General features: G+C 38.8%; 2 protein-coding genes across 2 annotated transcripts; one reads left to right on the top strand and one right to left on the bottom strand.

Moving 5' to 3' along the window:
• Positions 1–1,205: 1,205 nt before the first annotated feature.
• LOC128361650 (transmembrane protein 138-like) lies at positions 1,206–5,119 on the top strand. Its single transcript, XM_053322209.1, has 6 exons — positions 1,206–1,234; positions 2,274–2,358; positions 2,413–2,618; positions 2,851–3,022; positions 3,442–3,517; positions 5,007–5,119. Exons 1-6 carry the CDS (start codon positions 1,206–1,208, stop codon positions 5,117–5,119), a joined length of 681 nt encoding a protein of 226 aa, XP_053178184.1.
• A 981-nt stretch (positions 5,120–6,100) lies between these two features.
• On the bottom strand, positions 6,101–22,355 carry cfap70 (cilia and flagella associated protein 70). The gene is made up of 26 exons (XM_053322099.1): positions 22,284–22,355; positions 21,038–21,224; positions 20,110–20,205; positions 19,889–19,974; positions 17,647–17,835; positions 17,073–17,255; positions 16,674–16,768; positions 16,120–16,216; positions 15,839–15,976; positions 15,315–15,476; positions 14,970–15,059; positions 14,668–14,759; positions 14,331–14,391; positions 14,032–14,214; positions 13,796–13,927; positions 13,515–13,649; positions 13,020–13,153; positions 11,283–11,398; positions 10,821–11,018; positions 9,012–9,151; positions 8,537–8,689; positions 8,158–8,322; positions 7,543–7,632; positions 7,010–7,111; positions 6,523–6,570; positions 6,101–6,211 (listed from the first exon to the last, which is right to left on the bottom strand). The coding sequence occupies exons 1-26, from the start codon at positions 22,353–22,355 to the stop codon at positions 6,101–6,103; spliced, it is 3,255 nt and encodes a 1,084-aa protein (XP_053178074.1).
• Between the last annotated feature and the right edge of the window lie 560 nt (positions 22,356–22,915).

The following is a 22,915-nucleotide window of genomic DNA, read 5'->3' as shown; positions in this document are numbered from 1 at the left end:
AGGATCCACTTGATGTCAGTGTGAAGGAGCCTGTTGGATAGTGATCCTGACTCACAGGATGGCAGATGAGCCAAGGCAAAGATTTACAGTAGCTACTTAACTAATACTCCCAGTGGCTGCGACTGTAGTGAAAGGAGGACCTGTTTACTCTCAGTATGCGATAAATGGAAGGCCTGTTTTCATTTTAATGGATGAGATATAACTTGAATGGATGTTTGTCTTTCTTTTTGTTTTCTGGAAGAGAGACCAGGACCCTGGAGGTGATGTATTGCTTTGCTGCTTAAAGAGTAAACAGTTATGTAATGTTCAAATGTTCCTTGATTAGCTGTAGTTTGATTTGAAGTTATTAGTCATTGATGGGCCTTATTATCTAACAACGGAGTTTGGTAAGCTATATGTGGATATTTGCAAAAATTACAGTACTATTGATTTAGGAGATAGAGGTTTGTTGTACTTTAAGGTTTGTTTACTCAAAGACAAACAACATATTCTCTCACTTACCTCTAGTAACATCTAGCTTTGTAAATTGTCTTTCTCTGTGCAAACACTGCTCTCATTTATGAATTATGCCACCAAAATACTAATCTATGATTTACACGACTAAAACACTCACTTATGAATTACGTGATTATATCATCAATGTATCAATCATGTGATTAAAACACAAATGTATGACTTGTGCAACAAAACCACAAATGTATCAATTAGGAGACTAAAACACTCACTTACAAATTGCATGACTAAATAGATCATTTATTATTTACGTGATTAAAACAAACATATGAATTATGCACCTTAAATACTCAAATTATATAATTAAAACGTATTTAGAGCTAATTAAAACTCATGGTATGAATTACTTGACAAAATCAACTGTTTATGAATTATGAGATTAAATCACCATTTTATGAATTGAACTAAAAAAGTAATGTATATATCACCTATTTTGGAAAAAATAACAAATCTGCTTCCAAAAATCAGTGTTACAGATTTTACTCTGGATAATCAAAGGGACCCACTATCAACAACTTTTACCAGAACTGTTCTGTGCCAATAAAATGACAATATGAAAACTGTCCAGTTGTTGCGTTGCTATTTCAGGGAACCAACTTTGTAACTGTGAACCAGATCAGTTCAGATCAGTTAGCACGTAGAGCCTCGTACAGTTTGTATTCACACTGTGTAAAATGAATTCAATCATCAACATGTCAGTCCACGTCCAGTCCAGTCCATTGTGAGTTTGAGCAATCCAGGTTACTCATACTTCAGTCACTGTTGTACAAGTTGCTGCTAGAAACTCTTATTTGTGATTTATCAGAAAGGATACTTTGTCAGTGAGTTACACTTCATCTTTTTGCAGCTAAAAGCTAAAAGCAGTTTTCTCTGAAGGTCTGACATGTTATTAAGGTCAAAAAGGTTGAGTCATAGCTGAGGTCCAACTCTCTGTAGATAAATGGCTTCAATCATTTCTGATAAAGTTTGGTATTTTAACAGTTTTAACTTTCAGGGTTGTCATACTGCAGCGTATTGTTGCCACCATGACAAAAAAACTGTTTCTTGTTATAACAACATAACACAAAGACTGAACTGCTGCATAAAAGCTGTTTCTTATTATAACACTATTATATCAAAAAACAGCAATTTTCACTTTTTCTAGCCAGAGTAGGACACAGTGTCTTCTCTTTAGGTACTGACTGGACAACATATAGAAACTTCTTGTTATAAAAACATACCAAATTATAATGTGATGAGAAAAGTTTGTTTCAATAAGATACCACATCACAGGATATACTGATATGTTATTACAAGAAAAGTTTACTGTGAAAACTGAATAATTTGTTATCTAGTAATGGAACATAAATATCTTAATATAATAAGAAACTGAACTGAAGAAACGCTGCTGTATCTTAAATTGTCAATCTACAACAGAATAATGTTTTCATTATAAAGTAAATACATTTTACAGCATGATGGGTTCCACCAGTACACTAATGTGTCTCATCTGTATTATTCCACAGAATCTCTGTTGGATTCACTTCGGATGCTGATGTCTCACCAGTTTTAATATGAAGATTCAATAAAACCTTTGCTGTTACAGTTTGCCAAATACCATAAACTGTCACATCTGTTAATGTTGAAGCTGTAAAACGCAATGGTCTGGACATGTTGCCCTCACTAATTTCCAGACATCTCATCCTGCAACCTGAATCTGTTTCCCATTCTGAAAGGACTTTGTTTTTTTCCAAATAAACGGGACTAAGTTTTAAAAACAGAAAATGGAGCCCTGATGTTGTGGCCATCAAACTCAGTCTGCATCTGAACGATCAAAGTGGACACAGGAACCAGCTGAAGGCCTCAGTGAGCCCTCCAAACAGTCAGAACTATTGTGTGGGGATTCATGTTTCTATGTAGCGTGTGTGCAAACGCACTGCAGCCTTGGATCCATCGTGGAACCACAATCCGCCCGGGCGCCCCGCCTTCGGGCCGGAGACGCTCCAAACCGGCAACTACTCCCTGGTGTTACTAATTCAGCTCAGCCTGCTCTCCTTCGATCTGTTTGTCAACTCCTTCAGTGAGCTGCTGAGGGATGAGCCAGCCGTCCAGCTGGTACTTTTCATGTAAGCAAGAGTTTCTCAATAATTCTGCAACCAAACATTGTCTTTGGCACAACGGGAAAACCATTTGGAGCTAAAATTAGTATGCTTTAGTTGTCTGCATTGAGTCATTTGGGATGAAATGAAACAACACTATCCTCACACAGTAAGCTGCACATGTAATCTTCCTGTCTCTGTCCTCCGTCTCTCTGCTGCGCTCACATTTCCTTTCTCTTTTCTTGTCTTTTTCTGGCAGCATCCAGGATATTTCCATCCTGTTCAACCTGATCATCATTCTGTTGATGCTGTTTAACACCATCGTGTTCCAGGTTGGCCTGGTCGCCATATTGTTGGAGCGATTTAGAGCTCTGCTAATGCTCTCTGCTCTCTATCTGACCTTCAGTATCATACTCCACTCCTGGCTTATGGTACGTAAATACACAAATGGTTATGTCACTTTTTTCTTTTGCATAAGCATCAAAATAAGCAGCACATTTTTAGAAATGTATTTTGCTGTATTTATGAACTGCTGAAAGGGCATTGTTGCCTTTAAGGAGGTATAATCCCACGAATTTGAGAATATTTATATGGTTTAAATGTGACTAATAAAACAACAAAGACACATGGAAGATCTGCAAGCTGCCAAACATTTTGAATTTCCCATATCTTGCTTAGACAGAAATATGTATGTCTCAGACCTTCAAACACTACATCTTGTTCAATTTTCCCATCAGTCTAGTTTTAATGAGTAAATTGGACATAGTACATAAAGCATCGTCTTTTTCATCTTTATATCATTTAATCAAAAGCAAATTGACCATTGATGTTTTCTTTATAATCTTTCCAGAATCTGCGCTGGCTGAATACCAAAAGATATATTTGGACAGATGGCCTTCAGGTGCTGTTTGTGTTCCAAAGAACTGGTAAGATAACATACAAACTTTCTTTCTAATGTCAATCAAATGCATTTATTCTGACTTAAAAAAAAATCTTATCTGACCGCAAAAGCCAACATATTCAATTACAGTTGTATCTAGAGAGCTTTATTAAGGACAAACATAATCTGTTGTCTTACAAAAACTGTATTAGCCTTATAAAAAAAGGGGAAGTGTGTGTCTGTATATTCAGATTTTACTTCTATTCACATGCTGTCTTACATCAAATGAGAAGCAATAAAGGTAATACTGAGCTGAATACACTGTAGGAAATTACTCTCCTCTCCCTTCTTCATTTTCCTTGCTATAGTTGAGTTTGCTGAGCTGAGGTTCCAGAGCTCTGAATCCACATCTCAGATATTTTCTGTGATTTAAACAGATTTATGCAGCAATTCGGTGTGATTATCACACTTGTTTTAATCCTCTCACAAAGGTCACTGACAGAAAACTTACGCCTGTCTGAGTTTTTTGTACGTTTTCTCAACCAACAGACTACAGGCAGTGATCTCACATCACCACATACGTGATTTTCATGTGCATATCAGCTCATAAGTGGATTAAAAGGATTTTATGCATAGTCGTTCTCTGCAGGGAATCCCTTATTAAGTACTGTATGAGAACGTACTGTCGCCATGTTTCATTTGTGTCTTTGTTTTGTCGACTGTTCAAAACCCACCCAGACTTTTCCTCAGTGTGTGACTCAGTGTTGCATCAGCAGTTCAAAAGGCTCTTTCAGTCTGAAACTCCTACCTAAAGACACGATAAACTCCAGTTGGCTTCGTGGTACTTTGATTATCCTATAATTGTCACTGCTGGCAAAGACATCCATGTACAACCACATGTTATTTCTCAATTAACGTAAAGAAAGAAATAACATTGACGCTACTCATGTGAAAATGACCAATAAATTATGCAAACGAAGAATTATCACTCAAGAAAAATGTACTGTGTCATATTTTTGTCCATTTTTCCCTTAAATGTGAAGTGATCATTGTCCATTCATGAAAATGAATATCATAGCTCTACACTGTATTACCACTTTGTGGTACTGAATTAGTACCACCAGACTCAAGCCAATTTTAGGTCGTTGCAAGTTATTAATTACAATATCATGAGAGTTACTGATGTTGTTGCATGCAAGGATGAAAAAGTTGGCAATAATGTAAAGAAATGTATGATTTGTCGTAATTAAATTCTCCACTTTAACAGCCGAGCAACTAAGCTGGCCATTAGGGATTTAACAGAGATGTCTAATTATGTGAATACTGATAATTGATTTTTCATTTGCTGGATTGGTTTATAGTGAAACTTATTGCTTATTCAAAGCGTACCATGTCCTCTATTACAGTAATTATACAGTACATTAGCCAGAAAACATATTAAAGACACAAAGAAAGGTCATCATTTCTCCTTTAAATTGAGAAGTGTATTTTCTGTGTTTTGTGCGTTATAACCTCCTCATGTTTTCTGTTCACAGCTTCTGTGTTGTACTACTACCTCTACAAGAGGACCTCAGAGTATCTGGGTGACCCTCGGCTCTATGAGGATTCACCATGGCTGCGAGAGGTCTTTGCTCAAGTCAGACAGTGATCTCAATGAAAGAGGATTCAGCACCAGAGCCCGTGATGCTGCAGAGGCCAGAACTACTGTGGGACATGGCACAATAAAAACCGCCCGAATGGAAAGCAAATCTGTTTGACATACAAAGCGTATTTCAAAATATATACTGAACAGTTGGTAACATGGGTAGTAATTGGCCTCTTTGAAATGTTCGGTGAATACGTTATAATCTAAGGGTATTGGTATAAGGGAAGTGCATAATCCCACAGCACTAATTTCTTCATTCAAAATTTATCATGAATGAATTGATGATGTATATTTATATGAATATAAAAATACATTTAGGCCTAAAATGGATTTTATGTCACACAGGCATTATAAATCTCTTTAACAGAAATTGTGGCCTAAAAAACATTATTACATAAAATATATAAAATTTCCTTTCCATGCGGGGAGGATTGTGCCAAAATCCGGTAAAGTGTTTGTAACGACAAGGCTGGAGCGTCTCATCAGGCTTGTTTTTTGCTGTTTGGATATAATAGAGGACAGTTATTATGAAGGTTTGAAAGTCTCAGTTGGGACATGAGAGAGGAGATAATGATTTTTTTTGTAATCTGTTGATTCCAGTCACCACATGCCCTTTTTTCTTTTCTTGTGTTCATGCTGTACATTTTTTAAAGGGTATATTGCAGTTGTTTTATAAAAGTTTAGACTATTTGGGTTGCTTTGTGTTTATTTGTAATGTTGATGTTGGACAGAGTTTGACTTTTTCATGGCTTGGTCAGTTACTGTGAACATCTCCACTGTCTGTAAAATCAGATTTAACATGATAATCTGAGCTGGCTGTGTTACTTTTTCTCAATAAAGCATTTAATACATATACATGCTCAAAATACAATTGAAGAATACCAACACAACTCTGAACATAACCCTGCAATTTAAACCGAAAAGTTTAAAGATTTAGACACCACATGTGTGTGTGCATGTTTGAAATGTACGTGCTCATAAGATTTAAACCCTTGTGTCGCAGCTTGTTCCAAAGCATGACACCAGATGATTGAAGCGGACCTGATCCTGCAGCGCTCTGAACTCCTCGAGGAGCGAATTTTTCTGCAAGTTGAACTGTATATGAATGAAAAAGAAAATGTTGGGACAAGATAATAGAGAAAAACAGATGCCTATATACTGCACTCAGTATACATGCTCAAATGCTGTGCTTTTATAATAAGTGCTGCAATGACTAATTTGAACAAACATGGTTGTTACTGACTCAAACAGGACAAACCAAACAGCCTTTTTTTTGCTGAGTTTTGTATTTAAATTAGTAAAAAAATATTGGTTGGTTTATCTTTTCATTTAAACATGTTTTTACATCTAGATTTCACAGCATTATCAACAATTAACAATAGATAAATAGCATTAATCCAACTCACTCTTGTGGCGTATTTATAAAACTGCTCTGCTTCCTTCTGTCTGCCAGACTGAAAACAGAAACAGGGTACAAAACAAATGTCATCAAGTGGTTAGTTCCCTGTGTCCCTGTGGCCTGACTGGGAAAATACATTTGTAGATAGTGAAAAGTCAATCTTTGTTTAACTTTGTCCCAATTCAGGGACTGAACTCCTGGAAGGAGCATAGCACATGGCACAGAAGTCTGTGTGTCTCCACTGAATCTGAAGGTTCAAATGAATCTGCTTCTCCACTGCAAATGAGTCAGCTGTCACTGAAACAAATACCGGGTGAATATGGCAAGGTCATATGATTATTGGGTGATTGATTGTGGTATACTGGAGAACACAGGATACCCCCAAATGGGACAGTGTTGACCTGTTAAGTCAGTCTCGAAATGCAGCCTTCATAGAAGGCCAGGTCTGAACTGGGACACAGGCGGTGTACATTCAGAGCATCATCATCACTCACCCTGAGGCAGATCAGAGACAGATAAGCCCACACTTCTGCATTCTGGTTGTTCAAATGATTGGCCTCAGTCAAAGCTTCCTCGGCTACACACAGCTCCTCCAGCTATGCAGCGAGACAGACACAAAAACAACCAGAGCTCATTTCCTTCCGAAGTAAATTAAAAATATGATTCTCAATAACTCCACAGATGTTTTCTGCACATTAATCTTTTAAGATAGAAAAGTAGTCCCAAATACAACCCAGAGCTAACATTAGAAATTAGGACAGAGTTTAGTGCAACCCCTCTGTGATTGTAGGTCTTTTCAGATGCTGAGTTGAATCACCATGCTCAACATTTTGGTGGAGAAATATCTCTAATCTTCCTCTAAAGCCTATGTCACGTATTGGCATTTTTATGTCTAAAAATATCCAATAAACAAAGATATGACGTGTAAATAAGACAGTTTTAGAGCATTTTGAAGCAAGAATCAAGTTGGATTTGAAAATATGTTTTGGTTGCCATCATTGTGTGGGGAAGAGAGGAGGAGATGTACCTGGTAACAGGTGATGCCCAGGCCTAACCAGGTCAGGCAGGATGGAGACTGCTTGCAAGCCTGCAGGTACACAACTTTGGCTTGCTCAAACTGTAACCGAACAGCACACAAAGGAGACATTCAGGTACAACATATGAATTAGTGACTTCATACGTATTTGTGTATTTGTTTTACAAGTATAATGATGTGCTTTAACTTAAATCGAAAGAAAGAATAACATGATTTCTGGTTTCTACAGCACAGTGCTTTCTTTGACACCCTGCCCACATACTTACACACATTTGCAAACAGCATATAACAGCAGCTTCATCATAACTGTGCTGCGAAGTGAAAACTTTTCCAGGAAAACATTTTGTTGTCTGGTATTTTAGAAAAAAAACACTTTCTCTAACTAGAGTGCTTCTTTAAAGCATTTTTAGAGTTTTTAGCTATTCTAAGACGTGTGGGAATCTGTGGCAGATTTAAAAAAAAGAACGACTGGTGAAGTTTTCATCTTTTCCTGGAAATGCACCAGGTCAGAATCTCCTGCCCTGACTTATCAGTAGTTAGAGTTATCAGTAAACTGTCCAACTGGTCAGATTAGACAGGTTTCACTGCTGTGCACTTATATCTGACCTTTCCCTCCTGGAGATAGATGGATCCCAGGCGAAGGACAACAAGGTGAGAGTCTGATAGCTGCTGCAGTGAGATCAGGCTCCGTTCATAGCTCCCTCGGGCCTCAGTGAACTCCCCGCGCAGGTAGTGACAGTGACCATTCAGAGCCCATGCGTCTCCATCCTGCTCACGGGGTTGGAAACACTTCAGGTCAGGCTTCAGATCAGATGGAGGTTTCATCAGGTTAATTTGTGCTCATTTTGCTACTGCTGGGTAGTTGCATCACATTAAGAGTAACAATGATAAAAAAAAGCCAAACTAAAAAGATTGTTCATTTGAAATCAATTATTTACCTTCATCCATACTAGAGTCCTTACTCGTGTTGTCAGGATGTGCTTACCTGGTCTCTGTACAATAGTGCCTCCCTGAGGCTGGCGATGGCACTGCAATAATCAGCTCTAAGCAACTGCAAATGGGCCAGATGAATGAGGTAGGTGACACTGCGACCACCCTCTGAACAGAGCAGTTCCTGAGACAGAGCGTGTTCTGCCATCTGACAACAGGAAAACAGTGTTAGCTCTGTTAGCAACCATAAAGCACACATTATTTTATTTTATTATTGTTGCAGCATTACTGCTGTCATAATTTAATTTTAGAGATCAAACATTTCCAATGCATGTATTTTCTACAGCCATCGATTTTTTTTCAGATGTTGGAGCATCAGATCACTTTTGTTCCTTGATTCACTTGGAATCAAAAAATTACACTTAAGTAGTACTGTAGATTTTAGTTTGTTTTAATTCATACTGTATTTGACCATGACTCTGGCTGGCTGGTCTGTTTGGAAAACCACCGGCCACAATGTATGTTTTTACCTGCACAGCATTGTTTTGCAGCAGGAACTGGACCGTCTCTATGTAGATTGTTGAGAATGTAGCTGGAGCTGATCTGGAACTGACATTTTTTGCTGGAGGCTCTCTGTGCACCACTGAGTCCTGGTCTCCACACTCTGAGTCTGGGAGAATGTGACAGTAATAGTGATAGGTTACACTGGCAGCTCGCAGGAATTATAGTCAATGCCACAGCCCTTCAGCTTGAAAGGAACTGAGAGCTTCAATGAGTGTATGAAAGACAGGAGAGATAAGACAAGTCTTATTTTCAGGTGCTTCCTTCCAACCGTATACTGTATATTTTAACAATGTTCAGATTGGTCAGATTATCATTTGACTTCAGGTGAGACTAACATAATTATTTCATTGTAAATCAAAATTTTAGGTTTTCTCTTCTAAAAGAAAACACAAGAAGAAAGGAATTTAAACAATGGTTACAATCCACAAATGCACATTTTCTGTTTATGAAAACGTATAGCAAATATTACAAGCAGAAACCTCACTCCGTTTCAACATTGCAGATCCATAACAACAAAGGGAAACTGGGACCAGAAACACTTCAGAGACAAAAATAACTACAGTTGCCATAAGGGTCAAAACACAAACACATTTCACAGTAGGTTTTTGCTCTGGGTGTTTCTCATCATTTATTTTGTCTCATCACTCATTGGCACTGACCAATGGTAAATCTAATGGTTTTATGTGGTGTATAATTGTGACAAAGACCGAACCATTTAGCTAATTTTCACTGACATATTTCTAACTATGCATGTAATATGTTGTTGAGACTATAAAAATCTTTATCTGGAGCATTGCTACTGCATACTATCAAGGGTTTCTTTGTGTTCAGTGTTATGTTATGTTTTGTTATAGTTACATCACATTACATTATGTTTTCTGCTTAAATCAAATCAGTCAAGTATCATTACTATACTCACCATGCTTCATCAAGATTCAAAGGGGGTGGCAACCAAACATTTATGCTCATCAGTGATGCAAAGTATGAGGGGGTGGAGGGGTGACAGTGATATGGTTCTGACTAAACTGATGATGCAACAGATTGTAGGAGCTATTTTATTGAGCTGTTGTTTGTCATTTGGGAGAGGGATTCCTGCCTGTGTACATGTGTTCACATGAATATACTGCAAGTTTTGTGGGTGAAGTTTTCCTCAGGTAAGCAAAGTTTATTTTAGTTTTTTCTTTTCTTTTCATCTTGTGGTGATCACATGTATTTTTGGTTGCACCGTGTAGATAAATAATCTTATTTTAGTCTGAGTCTGCCTCCAACCACCTTATTTACACTTCCACACAATAATACTTTTCATATCATCCATTGTCATCACAAGGTGATTTTTAATGAATTCAATTCTGCAGGAGAAAACATCTATGTGTCCTTCACCCATCAAGATGTGAGACATTCAGATGGGGTGGATTTTGAATTGAATCAAATATGATTTGGTTAAGGTTTTAGATTTGCAAAGAAAGCATGATGGCATGGTGGACACTCAAAAACAAGAATGAAACCCATTACAGCTTTTCTTTATCGTTTACACACTAGAAATGGGCATATTAACTAAACATCCCAAACCACGACACCATCTTCCAGAAGAACACCAGCACCACTGGCACAGATGTAACTCCAAAGTCTCTTCTAACATGTCTGCTTTTCTCTCCAAGAATAGGATTTATATCTGGTTTCCCTCCATGTGACCACAGAAAACTAACACATTGCATTCAGATGAAGAGACAGTATACTTTTCTTTTCTGGGTGCTTTTCCTCTCACTGTGTCTCACCTTGCTTATTGTCACTAGAATTACATGCAGCTGCAGCAGTCTCCTCTTGCTCATGCTGGGCTTTCTTCTTCTTCTCAGTTTTCTTCTCCTCCCCCTTCTGTGTTTGTCTCTTTGCTACATCTGCCTTCAGCTGATTTTTGGCCTCCATGATAGCCCTCTCAGCCAGGGTGGGTTTGTTCTGGGTCTCCTGAACCAAACCTGAAAAGCAGATGCAAAAATGAGAAATAAGACTTTACATTTTCCAGTATGCATTATTAAATACTGCCTTTGATTTCCTTTTTTTGAATTTTGAAAGCCTCTGAAACAACTTAAGACTGATACTGAAAGACCATCTTGAACAATTCAAATAATAAAAAATACACAAAGACCATATCCTCCAGCACCTTGAGTGGCTGTAACTTCACAGGAGCCTGTCAGCAGTAGTTTTTAGTCAGTAAGGGTTACAGGTTTAACAGGTCTCACCCAGCAGTGTCCAGGCCACCACACTGGGTGGTTCTATGCTGGCGGCTCGCTCCAGGAAGACCTCAGCCTCCTCGAAACGTTCAAACATCACTGCTAGGACCCCACACATCATCAGGCTGGAGAAACAGGAAAACACAGATACACAGGTCTTGACTCCCAGATCACAATGTTGCCTGTCTGTGTAAACGTAACATTGCATCTCTTTCAAATGACAAGTCAGGGTGGGCTGCCTCTGCTTCTACCTGTTCCTTTGGTATTGAGGAGGAATTAATACTTTCACACATTACACACAAATTACAACTGATTTGATATTTCTAGTTATAGACTGCTGTATAAGGAATGATGAGTGCAGTTGAAGATCAGCAAAGTCAGAGAGTTTAAAAAAGTTTGACAATTAAGGTTGTTGTTGCTGTGAAGAGAACAATGTCTTTTGTCTGTCTGTTTTGTGGATACCTGCACTGTAATACTGATCACCTGATCTCTCCGGGGGCTGCCAGCAAGCCGCTTGGAGCTGGCTCTGTAGCTGTGGAAAAGGAAGTAATTAGGAGCCAAGTCGATGTCTCTAACAAAAGGCTGCCAGAGTTTCCAGTGCGAGAGAGTTACAGAGCGAGCGAGGCTGAAGCTCCACTGCTCCTGGGAAAAATTAATATTAGTGTTGGTGGCTGAGAATCCTGTCTGTCCACTGTCTCAAATTTCTAAAAGTTCACCCCCGTCCTGGGACACAACTTTCATTGTGACTACATATTTTATGTACTTTGTTGTTTTTTTGTGTATCTTAAAAGTGAAAATCTCAGTATGGTCTAGTTGTTCCTCACTTTGCGATGTCTATATAACTAAAGACGCAGGTTTTAAGATTATAATTACAGATTTCAGCATATTTAGACAGACTGTTTCAGCGGCTCAGTGCAAAAACTAAAGGCTTCCTTACTAAAGTTTTCAGTCCTGTGCTTTGGAACAACTAAAAGACTAATGCCAGGGGACTTGTGTGGCCCTACCATAAAGTCTAAGCATCTGAGATATAAAGGCTGGTACAAGACCATGAAGTGCTTTAAAAACAAGGAAAATAATTTTAAACTCAATGTGGAACCTGACAAGCAATCGATGTAAGAACTTTGAAACATATTCTGGTCCTTATGACTCCAGCTAGTATGGATGTATGCGAGTGAATGGATCAATGAATGTTTGTGATAGAGTGCTGGGATGTGTAATGAACCTATATTTATGACAGAATGAATGTTTTGGTAGGTTGACATGGTGATGTGGTGAGGGTGAGATGAGGTGATGCGAATGCTTATGTGAATGCTATGAGGATTGGGAGGTGGTATGGATGTATATTAATGGCAGTATATGTGTAGGATTGTCCGGTGTCGGTCTGTGTTTATTCCACAACTGTCTTTTTTACCTGATGTACGTTTTTATTGTATGTCATTTATGTGCTGCAACTTTTCCCTATCTCCGAGGCAAATTTCTACCTGGTGGAGACCAATAAAATAACCTAACCTAACCTAACCTAACCTTATCAGCACTGGGGCGCAGAGTTCTGAATCACCTGATTTTATAACCTTTTTTGGGTAGAACAGATAGGAGAGCATTACAATTGTCCAGCCCAATATAGGAGCATGAAATCATCATGATGTGCAGATATACACAGGATTTAGTAATCAATTGCTGCTCTTCTTTTGGAAATTGATGTTCCTTAATATTTTATGTGTAAACTGTGTCTGGATATTTTCTGACCTGGGCTGGTGGGCCTGCTGGATGGACACAGCATCATGGAAACACTCTTTAGCTTTCATGTAGTCTCCGGTCAGCATGTAAAGGCTTCCCCACTCAAACTTGTGGGAGGCTTCACATGGATGCCTCACCACCAGCTGCAGGACAACAAATACAAAATGTATTGGCCACTTTGTTACTTTAGCAGAGTCATTAAGTGCACAGAGAGAGAGAGATCATTGATCACTGCTGCAACTGCTGTAATTACCTGTGCCCCCTTGACACACAAAAATAAATTTGTGCTAAGCAATCATTTTAATTTTCAGATATAAAAAAAATGAATAAATGGATGTCTGTGATTGGTTATCAATCCTCTGTTTTCTTTATACAAAAGAAAAACTATTCACTAATGAGTATAGTTATAACTAACTAAAAACAAAAATTAAAAGCTTTTCAGTAATTACTATTCTTCCTTTCTTTTGAATGAAGCGCCTAAGTATTAGAAAAGTGTTATTGTACCTCCTGGTAGTACTGAGCAGCCTGCTGATAATCTCCAGTAAGCTGAGCCTCTTTAGCAAAATGTCTGAGCTGAGAAGTACTCAAATGGATCTCATCTGGAGGGTCGTCATCATCAACAACGTCATCTGAATAAATCTGATGAGGAACAGAGAAGACAAAGGACACTTCAACATGCTGGCAGAAGGAGCTGAGGATTTAACTGCTGACCCTGTGATTAGTGGACAACCGACCCTCCTGAACCTAAGCTGCCTCACTGTGTGTGAATATGTGTGTGTTCCCACCTTGTTCATAGCTAAGTGCATTTCATCCACCAGGTAGATGTAGAGTTTGCTGACAAAAGCCTGCAGATCCTGAGGCTGAGTGAATGGCTCTGTCTGCTGCATCTTGTCACGCACAATCCTCACCACTGCATGCTACACAACAGAAACACACACACGTTCATCTGGTGAAATACTCACTGAACAGTCACCACTGCAGAAATACAACCTTTATGGAAACTCATTTCAGGGTTCCTGACCTTCATCTGTTCCTTGAAGGCAAAATATCTCCCAGAGACATTAAGTGCTCCCATCAGCTGAGCCTTCATTTGCTCCTGGCTGCAGTCATCAGGTGACTTGCATTTTGCTCCAAACAATTCCTCATACTGGTCTGAAATATGGGCCACCACGTTGCCTACCTGCTTGTGGAAACCTTGCACTGCCTGCAAGAACACACACAAGTGGAGAGATTTCAGCATGTAACACTGATGTATGGTTCATTTTGAGTGTCTGTTTGTAAATGTGTATGTATGTAGGTATAATTATGTCTGCATTTTACTCTTTCTGCTTTATTAGGACCCGCTGGAAGTGGAGGTCTGGGAGGGATCAGGGATTTTACCCTGCAGGAAATGGGGACAGATATCAGCACAGTCATATTGACTCAAGGCAAAAACCCTGGCTTTCTGGTCTATAGCCATGGGGTGTGAATCTGACACTATTAAAACAGGATAATTTGAAGTTAATACCTAATTGACTTCATAAGTGATTTATTTTTTCATAATTCACGGGTTCTGATAGTTCCGGGCCACAATCCAGCATGACACAGTAACTAAAATACCCTGGTCAAAGTCTGAATGTGACCACAGGACACTCAGAAAATGTGTAAATCACATTACCATCTGGCCAGCTCCTCTGGAGATGTTTTGGGCACTAGTGGTTTCTCCAAGGCAATTTCAATAATAATGTAAGTCCTGGCCTCCACGTACATCTGCCATAAAAAAGAGGAATTATGAGTCTCAGGGTTTTTCAAAATATAGTTTATCTAGAAGCACATAAGGTGGATATATCTGTTACAAATATTGAGGATGCTTAAGAGTCAAATGCTGCAGCACAGATTTGCACTAAACTGTAACTGCACAGCTTAAAATACAATGTGTTTATGACTGACATAAATACTTTACAGGGTCGTGATGCTTACATTTCCCTCTATATTGATGTGTGGTTCAGTTTCGGTCACACTATCGGCCACGCTGTCAGCTGGAGCCATCCTGCTCTGATTGCCAGGTTGCTGACACAATGGAAATAGGAAACGTTAGAGTCCAAGATTCCCAAACACAACACATCTAACTTAAGGACTTCCAAGGTCACAATTTAGTGAATTTAAATAACTAAAAAGACAAGCTGCCCTACTTTTGAAATCTTGGTGAAATAATTCTTATTTATATAAAGTAAAACAAAAACAAACACTCCTCTCTGCTCTACTTGGAAAGCTCAAAAGCACTCCAGGACTTGTTTTATGTCTGTCCATCAGGACCTTACTGACCTTTTTGGCTGGCTCCTTGGGATCCTTGGCTCCCTTGTTGGTTCCATCCATGGCCTTCCCTGCCCTCCCCTTGCAAGAGCCTGCAGCCGAGCCAGCTCGAGCTTTGATCTGGTTGGCAGCAGCCTTGGCCTGCTCCTTCAACACACTGATGCTTCGCTTTGCCTTTGAGTACGAGATCAATAACAAAGACACTTTTATAGAGAGAGTACACACACTCCATAAGACCAGAATTAGACTGTTTGGTAGACTATCTTAAGTCTTAACTTACATATCACACAACACAACAGTGCTGTAAACATCTTAAGACTCTGTCATGGTCACACAGTTATGACCTCATTAGATTCTTAGACAGCAAATAAGCACATTTTCAAAACATGTTCCTTTCAAATCAATTTGTTGGTAGGTTATTCCTGGCAGACTTTACCTTACTTGATCAATTAAGACCAAGATCCAGAGCATTAGTGAATGATCAACAACAACAAAAAACAGAATGACAAAGGTTTCAATATGTGTATTTGTTTGACCTTGTTCAGCAACTCAGTTTCAGAGAAGGGCTGAATGCTGTACGCTCCTCGGATGCGGGTAACTCCAGGATACAGCAACCTCCCCACGTCCATAAACACCACACCATGGAAGGGGATCTGTGGGTCCTCCTCAGGTGGCTGCACACACACGTCATTTTGGTTGACAAATATTGAGTTCTGACTTTCAATAAACATAAATAGTTTCTGCCACTGACTGGATGAACTTGCTTGATCTTTGCTTTCAAACCACAAAACACAGTACAATAACAAAGGCGTCTCACCAGCTTGGCTGTTTCTGCTGCCTTTCCCTGGGGAGGAGCCAACGACCTCATGATCTCCACCGGCCACAGTCTGCTCTCAGTGATCTTCTGACGCAGCCTGAAATCAACACACATATTTTCATACGTGTATCTACCGACACAATGATGCAATTCACTCACACGCACTTTGGTGTTTTTCTTATATCTTAATTTTTTTCTTATGATTATGCAAAGCCACTATTTGTGGTTCTCTTGACAGGGCTTTGAAGTTTTATTTCAAGCACTGAACCTGTTCTACAGATCACAGAGTCCCAAGTTAATTGCGTTGCCCTGAGGTAAAACCAGTAATACGATAAAAATGACTTGTCCATGACTTCCTGGTTTCTATTCCAGTTGTCAAGTACTCTCCACTAAATCCTGAAATGTGGTTAATCCCGAATTTCCTTAAAGCTCTGGTTTAACCCCTATGGACTGATCCTGACTTTCCCTGTCTAGAATAAAGCTCCTAAAATTCAAAGTTAATAGGTAGCATCATGGTCAGATATGAGAAGGAGTGAGCTGTGTGTGAAGCCAACCTGACAGTTCCTCCTTCATCCAGAAAACAGCGCATCTCTGTGTCCCAGCTCACCCGACTCCTCATGATCTCTGCTTCGCAACGAAACTCGCGGTCCTGCAGGAACATTGAAACCTTCAGCTGTGTAACTGTCTATGTAACTCAACTGGCTTTTATGCTGAGTTACTTTTTTGTCTTCTACAGTATTAACTATACTGCTAAGGCCAATTTACTTTTTATTTATAATGCACTTTAACTTCTCATCTCATCAGTCACTGGCTAATCCTGTGTCTAAAATTGCTTCATGCATTGGTAAAGGAAAGTGGCCACATCTATCATATCCTTCATCTCAATGCAATCCCATACATTAATAGTTTGTGACAGCAACATGTCATATTACAAAATCTGCCAATTCAGGTACCTCTAATTCAGTTAGCTCGCCGCTCTCCTGCTCAGTCGTCTCTGCCTGGAAAAAGACTCCAGGCAAGAAGTGGTTCTCTGGGAGGAGCAGAGCTTGATGGGGTCTCTTCTTCTGTCGACCATTGTCTTCCCTCTGTCCCCCTGCCTTCAGCTGCCCGTCACAAAACACCAGCATCTGATCTTTCTGAGAGTGAGAAGAACAGTGTTAAGCACCTTTCAGCTAGAAACACTGACCCTAGAATGATTTTAAGTTGTTCTGAATGAGGCAGAATGGATTATATGCTAGTACCATTATGGAGCATGAGAAATTTAGAACATGAAAAGTTGAAATTTCCCTACAATCTGCATTATAGGAAGATTGTACGTGCTGTGTTTCTACTAAACTTACATTAGATCAGGGTTGAATGTCTGGCAAAATGTAACATACTTCCTGTTTAATAACCTAGAGTGCATCAATGTGAACTCTGAATTTCACTTGTATTTTTTCTTGGACAGCTAAGATGGGTCAAGTTATATGTAAAATACTGTAAAATTACTGAGAGAAAACACATCAAAAGTACAGCGTAACACTCAACCTGTGCAGTAAGAGGGATCTCCAGGGCAGCAGTGTACATGTATGGAGTGGGAGTGGGGCCAGACATCTGAGTCCATGGCTCAGGGAGGGAGTAGGCTGTCTCCACAGTTACCCTCAGCAGGTTGGAAGCTGAGAGTTCAGGCTCAGACAGCAATGGATTCGACACACTGACTGACACGTCCAGCGCCGGCTTCTATAAAGGGGTAAAGTATTCAGGTTTCTTTATAATCTGTTCGGTGATGTCTGCTGTATCATTATACAGTTAAAATATTTGAGTTTTCTCACCCGAGGTACTGGTTGCTTCTCCAAAACCTGTGGGGAAAAGTTATTTGGACAAATTTAAATATGCTCTGGAAGTAGTTTTTTTATCAGCAGTGTAAACAGTTCAGTTTCACATTCGACAGTGTTGAAACTGCTCACAGAAATCTATAAGATGGTGTTTCATATAACAAATAATTATTTGTAACAAATAATTCTTGGCTTTTCTGTGTATCAGCTACTCGTATCACACATTACAGCCAGACATAATTTCATAAACACTACAGCTTTCCTCTTACCATTAGCCTTGTTGTGATTCAGAAGCCTTCAGGAAAATAAAAACTTACAACTTCTGGAAAACACTGGGTGAAAATATTGTCTTGAAATAATGCTTTTCCTATACCTTTAACTCAGCCCATTTAGGGCATTTTCTTTGTCAAATTGGATTATTCAAGTTCCATTTTGTTATATGTCCACAGGGAATTATAGTCTGAAATATGTTTGATTATAATAATTCTTGTCTTGTGCTGCCATTTTTATTAAAGCGACACAACATCATGCTCATTTCCATACTTTGAGTTGGCTTTGGCTAACTGGCACAACCCTAAATGTGTCCATAGTGACATAACAGTGCATCCCAGTGGTTAGACAGTTAGACATTTTATTGATCTGGGTGATAAACATAGGTTGAAACTGAGTGAGAGTGAGTGGTACATTTTCACAATGTGTAGCCCTCATATGCCAAATGCTCAGATGGTTTGAATAAATTCAATGTAGTCAGCTGTGAGCAACTGTGTCATTGAGCTTGGCCATGTGTTTGATATTCACCCAAACTGGAATCATCCCAGCCCTGTGAGTTCAGATGTGATTACCTTGCTCCTCCACTTTAAAATGGCTTGGCTGGCCACCTGCTTCTGTCTGGCCTTAGCTGTTGTCTCCATACTCTGGCTGCTCTGTGACTGTAGAACATTCACTGATAGAGGAGGCTTGAGGTAACACGTCTCATCACTAACTCTATCAACTTTACTAAGGGTGGTGGTACACAATGGATGAAATCATATTTCATATTATGTTGTTATGGAAATATATTGTATATTGTGAGATGCGAATAATGCTACTCCATAAGGTATGAAAGAGCAAAAAGTCTAACAAGTGACACATCTCTACCATCTTATAAATACTGTCATATTGACCAATCTTAAATTAAACCACATTTCACCTCTTATAGCAGCAAAAACCTTTCTACATTCCTCTTCAGCTAGGGATAGAGAGATAGATAGATAGATAGATAGATAGATAGATAGATAGATAGATAGATAGAGATGATGAGATGATTGAGAGATGATGGATGGATGGATGGATGGATAGATAGATAAGTCTGAGACTATTTTCTGGCCATTTATTCATCTCCTGCTTAAAATTTCTCTCTGCTTCGATGAGAACTGATGAAACTTGTAGTTTATTCCATTCAATTGCAGCCGTGTACAAAAGGTGTTTTTACCCATTGAACTCTTCAATCTGAAAAAAATAAAATCTGTCGAGCTACTCTTGTTACATGATTGTGATTCTCTCTGAAATGACTGATTCATATGAAAGGAGCAATCAATCCTTGATATGTTGCTTGATATTATGCTGTGAATAGCTTTATATTTCTGATTTTGAACATTTTACAGTAGTTTTCCTTTTGTGATAGTAGAGGGTAAAGAGTGACAGAATATATAGGGACAAAGAAAAGGAAGAACCGTGTGGCAAAGGTCATTGGCACTAATGGGTATAGTTAAAATGCTTTTCGGTCAGAATACATAACTTAAAGGCAAAATTCAGTCGAAGAAAAACATTTTAAATTAATTTGACACAGTACAGGTTTAAAGACCAAGGTAAGAATTATTTGACAGCTGGAAAAATCTAGTACCAGCTCAAGCATGTACAAGGATCTTTAATCAATATCTATATAGCAATGATATTATAGTCATTAGTCAACAAACCTTACTGCTGGAGTCATGGGAGGACCCCTTAGCTGGGGGGCTGTTCACTAGACTCAGAGGGACTGTGGATGAGAAGCTGCACTGACCTGAAGATGAAAGACAAAAATGTCATTCACATAGTAGCTCATTTTTTTATTACTATACCTCTGGTATTAACCATCTGGTAAATCTGAATTGTTGGATGAAAAAATGTTTAATTTCTAACATGCGCAGCTGTGTACCTTGGAGCAGTGGCAGCAGGTCGACCACTGCTTGGCCCATCAACGCGTTCCTCGCGTCCACTTTCTTCTCGTCAGGCAGGAACTCCGTCACCGTCACTGACCGCAACAAAAACCAGACAGTGACAGTGCTGTGAAAACTGAGGGCTGTATTAATGATGACAGTTGGATCTGACTTTGCATATAGTACATTTAGAAATAATACATCTGCAATTTTAACCCTTACACAACGTTACGGTCACATTTGACCCGTTTAAACATTTGACAGCTTTAAAAAAAAAAAAAAAAAGTTGTTTTCTTTTACTCTGAAATTTCATGACTTTTCCTAACGTGGCCTAAAGTGGCCTAAAATGCACAAAAATGAAAATATTTAATATGTTATACTTTTTTATAGGTGTTACAACTTTTTGTCAATATTTTGATCCGTATCTATTGACATGGCTTTTCATTAATAAGACATGATATTGTGTAATAGTAGGTGTTTCTCCAAAAACAAGTGGTGTAAAACATAAAAAATACACTCTCACAGCTCTCCGAAACATTAATCAAGGTTTAATCACTCATTTATTGATCAGTCATATCGACTATTGATACGTTCTAAACAGATCTATGGTTCAAATATTGGTAAAGGCATTTTTTATGAGGGGATTCTTAGACCAGATCAAAAATAAACCTGGAACATACTGTGAGAGTGTTGAATATGAACAGTATATGAGGGTTAACAGCAATGATAAATGCACACAACCAAGAGTAATACAACTCTTCAATAAAGATTAATAGATTAATTTTGTTTAGTGTAGTTTTAAGTGAGTAATTATGTTAATATATCATTTAAGAAGGCAGGACCAGGTTCCAGTTATTCATTGAATCCAAAAGCCTGTAAGCTGTCAATTCTGTCAGATATCAGAAAACGTTTTCCCACTCTGCTTACTTATGAGTGGTTTGTGGGCGATATCACTGAGTGCCTGAGTATCATGGGGACACTGGAAGTTGCAGGTGAAGTTGTAGTCGACGCAGTGTGCCACAGGATCAGCGTGCGTCTTGTCTGACTCTCCCAGCACCGTCCCGTCCATCTCCACCTGAACAAAACTCTGGAAGCTGTCTGACTTTTTTCCATGCTGAAAGAAAATAACACAGAATAATACAACATTAGCTGTTTGGATGCTGTCATCTACACACCTTCTTATCCTCATCTAGTCTTGCAGCATTACATAAGTCACAATGCACATTCACAAAAAAACCCTTTTAACAGTTGTGACAGGTTCACAAGTTTTTAAAGTCTGTCTTAAAACAACAGTCTGGTCCTCAAATGAAAAATGTAATAGTTTTTTTTTTTTTTACTGTAAACATTTCACCTTTTCTGGAGACTAAATCTGCAGTGCTCCTTAGTTTATCTGAAGCTAGTATGAAGCTTCAGTCATGCAAATGAGTCGAATCTTTCGAATTGATTGACAGGTTGATTGACCAATGTCCTTGAGATCCAGCCCTCACAACCAATCGCAGCCTCCCGGCTCCGCCGTTGGTCCCGTCCATACTTCCGTCCATGACTCCGCCTCATGCCCATATAAGTAGAATCCGTGTTCTTTTTTTCCCAGCATGCACCTGAAATTTTCAAGATGGCGCTGCCTAGATTCGATACTATTGGCTTCCGAGCAGCAGTCCACAAACCAATGGATGACGTCACGAATGTTACGTCCATTTCTTATATACAGTCTATGGTCGAATCAAGTAGATATCTTTCAGCGTTTCAGTCTTGTGTTTCACCACAGCTCAACAGGGAAACACAGAAAGGGAATTTGATGCTAAAAATACTGTAAATGTGGCAGAGATCCACTTGATATAACTTAACTCAGACTGCTGAAGCTTCATATAAGCTTCAGATAAACTTTTAAATGCACTTGTTTTCATACAAGATGAGTTTGTGGACACACAGTTGCTTTTGGCTCCCATCTCTTACACTGAAAGTACATGTAAAGAGGATCTTTTAATGGTCAGTTAGTATGAACTAGGAGGAATGATTACAGCAAAGAAAACCTCATACAGTGTTCCTTACTGTTGTTTAAAGACGGACTTGAAAAATTATTAACCTGTATTTTAAGCTAAATTAGCGATTAGTGCATTTATGTTGCCTTAGTCATTACACATAGCGTCACTTTTGTTATTTAACCTTTACTTACCAGGTTACTTCCACGAATAACAGTTATTGTAATGGTCATGTTGTTTTCATCTGTATTTTCAGGGCTCTCCATTTTGTAGTTAAATCGTGGGCTCGCAGTTAACTAGTCGTTTTAATCGCTTTTCTATGTTGTTGATTGCTTCTTTGCTGGTTTGTACCATAGACTGTATGGTTTGTACTCACAGTCCCGTTTCCATGGCAGCGCTGCGGCGTGGTGCATTCAAAGGAAATCTGAAATGTGTAGCTTCTGGACTAAAAGAATATCAAGCTTTTCAGACATATCAACAGCAATCATTACAAGAACGCCAGGTTTTCAGGAATAAAGCAAAAGTACATCAGCAAATAATATTATACATTTTGTATGTTTTTATTGTTGCCATTGCATGGTCTTTGTGGAGTTTCTCAGAAAGAGTTTACCTTTTGTCGTTTTTCATTCACTTTAAGATAAGATAAGATAAAAATAAGATGTATCTTTATTGATCCCCCTCTGAAGAAATTCAAATTGCACACAGCAGTACAGTGGGAAAAAAGTAGCAGTGATGAATAAAATAAAATACAACACACAGTAAACAATCGTTATGGAAATAAATGTCCAATATGTGCCATATGCAGAAATGACTGAGATTATACACG

This window comes from Scomber japonicus, chromosome 1 (genome assembly GCF_027409825.1).
Source record: "Scomber japonicus isolate fScoJap1 chromosome 1, fScoJap1.pri, whole genome shotgun sequence".
In the NCBI taxonomy this organism is placed as follows: domain Eukaryota; kingdom Metazoa; phylum Chordata; class Actinopteri; order Scombriformes; family Scombridae; genus Scomber; species Scomber japonicus.
This window is presented reverse-complemented; position numbering and strand designations above follow the sequence as displayed.

What these genes read in the sequence shown, in the direction of transcription:
- LOC128361650 (XM_053322209.1), top strand. Translation starts at nt 1,206, where the DNA reads ATGTCAGTCCACGTCCAGTCCAGTCCATT. An exon ending in GGAACCAGCTGAAGGCCTCA is followed by an intron (nt 2,359 to 2,412) that starts GTGAGCCCTCCA and finishes GTTTCTATGTAG; the next exon opens with CGTGTGTGCAAACGCACTGC. An exon ending in GTCCAGCTGGTACTTTTCAT is followed by an intron (nt 2,619 to 2,850) that starts GTAAGCAAGAGT and finishes TTTTTCTGGCAG; the next exon opens with CATCCAGGATATTTCCATCC.
- cfap70 (XM_053322099.1), bottom strand. Translation starts at nt 22,355, where the DNA reads ATGGAGAGCCCTGAAAATACAGATGAAAACAACATGACCATTACAATA. An exon ending in CCAAGGAGCCAGCCAAAAAG is followed by an intron (nt 15,060 to 15,314) that starts GTCAGTAAGGTC and finishes CCATTGTGTCAG; the next exon opens with CAACCTGGCAATCAGAGCAG. An exon ending in ACATCAATATAGAGGGAAAT is followed by an intron (nt 14,760 to 14,969) that starts GTAAGCATCACG and finishes TTTTTATGGCAG; the next exon opens with ATGTACGTGGAGGCCAGGAC.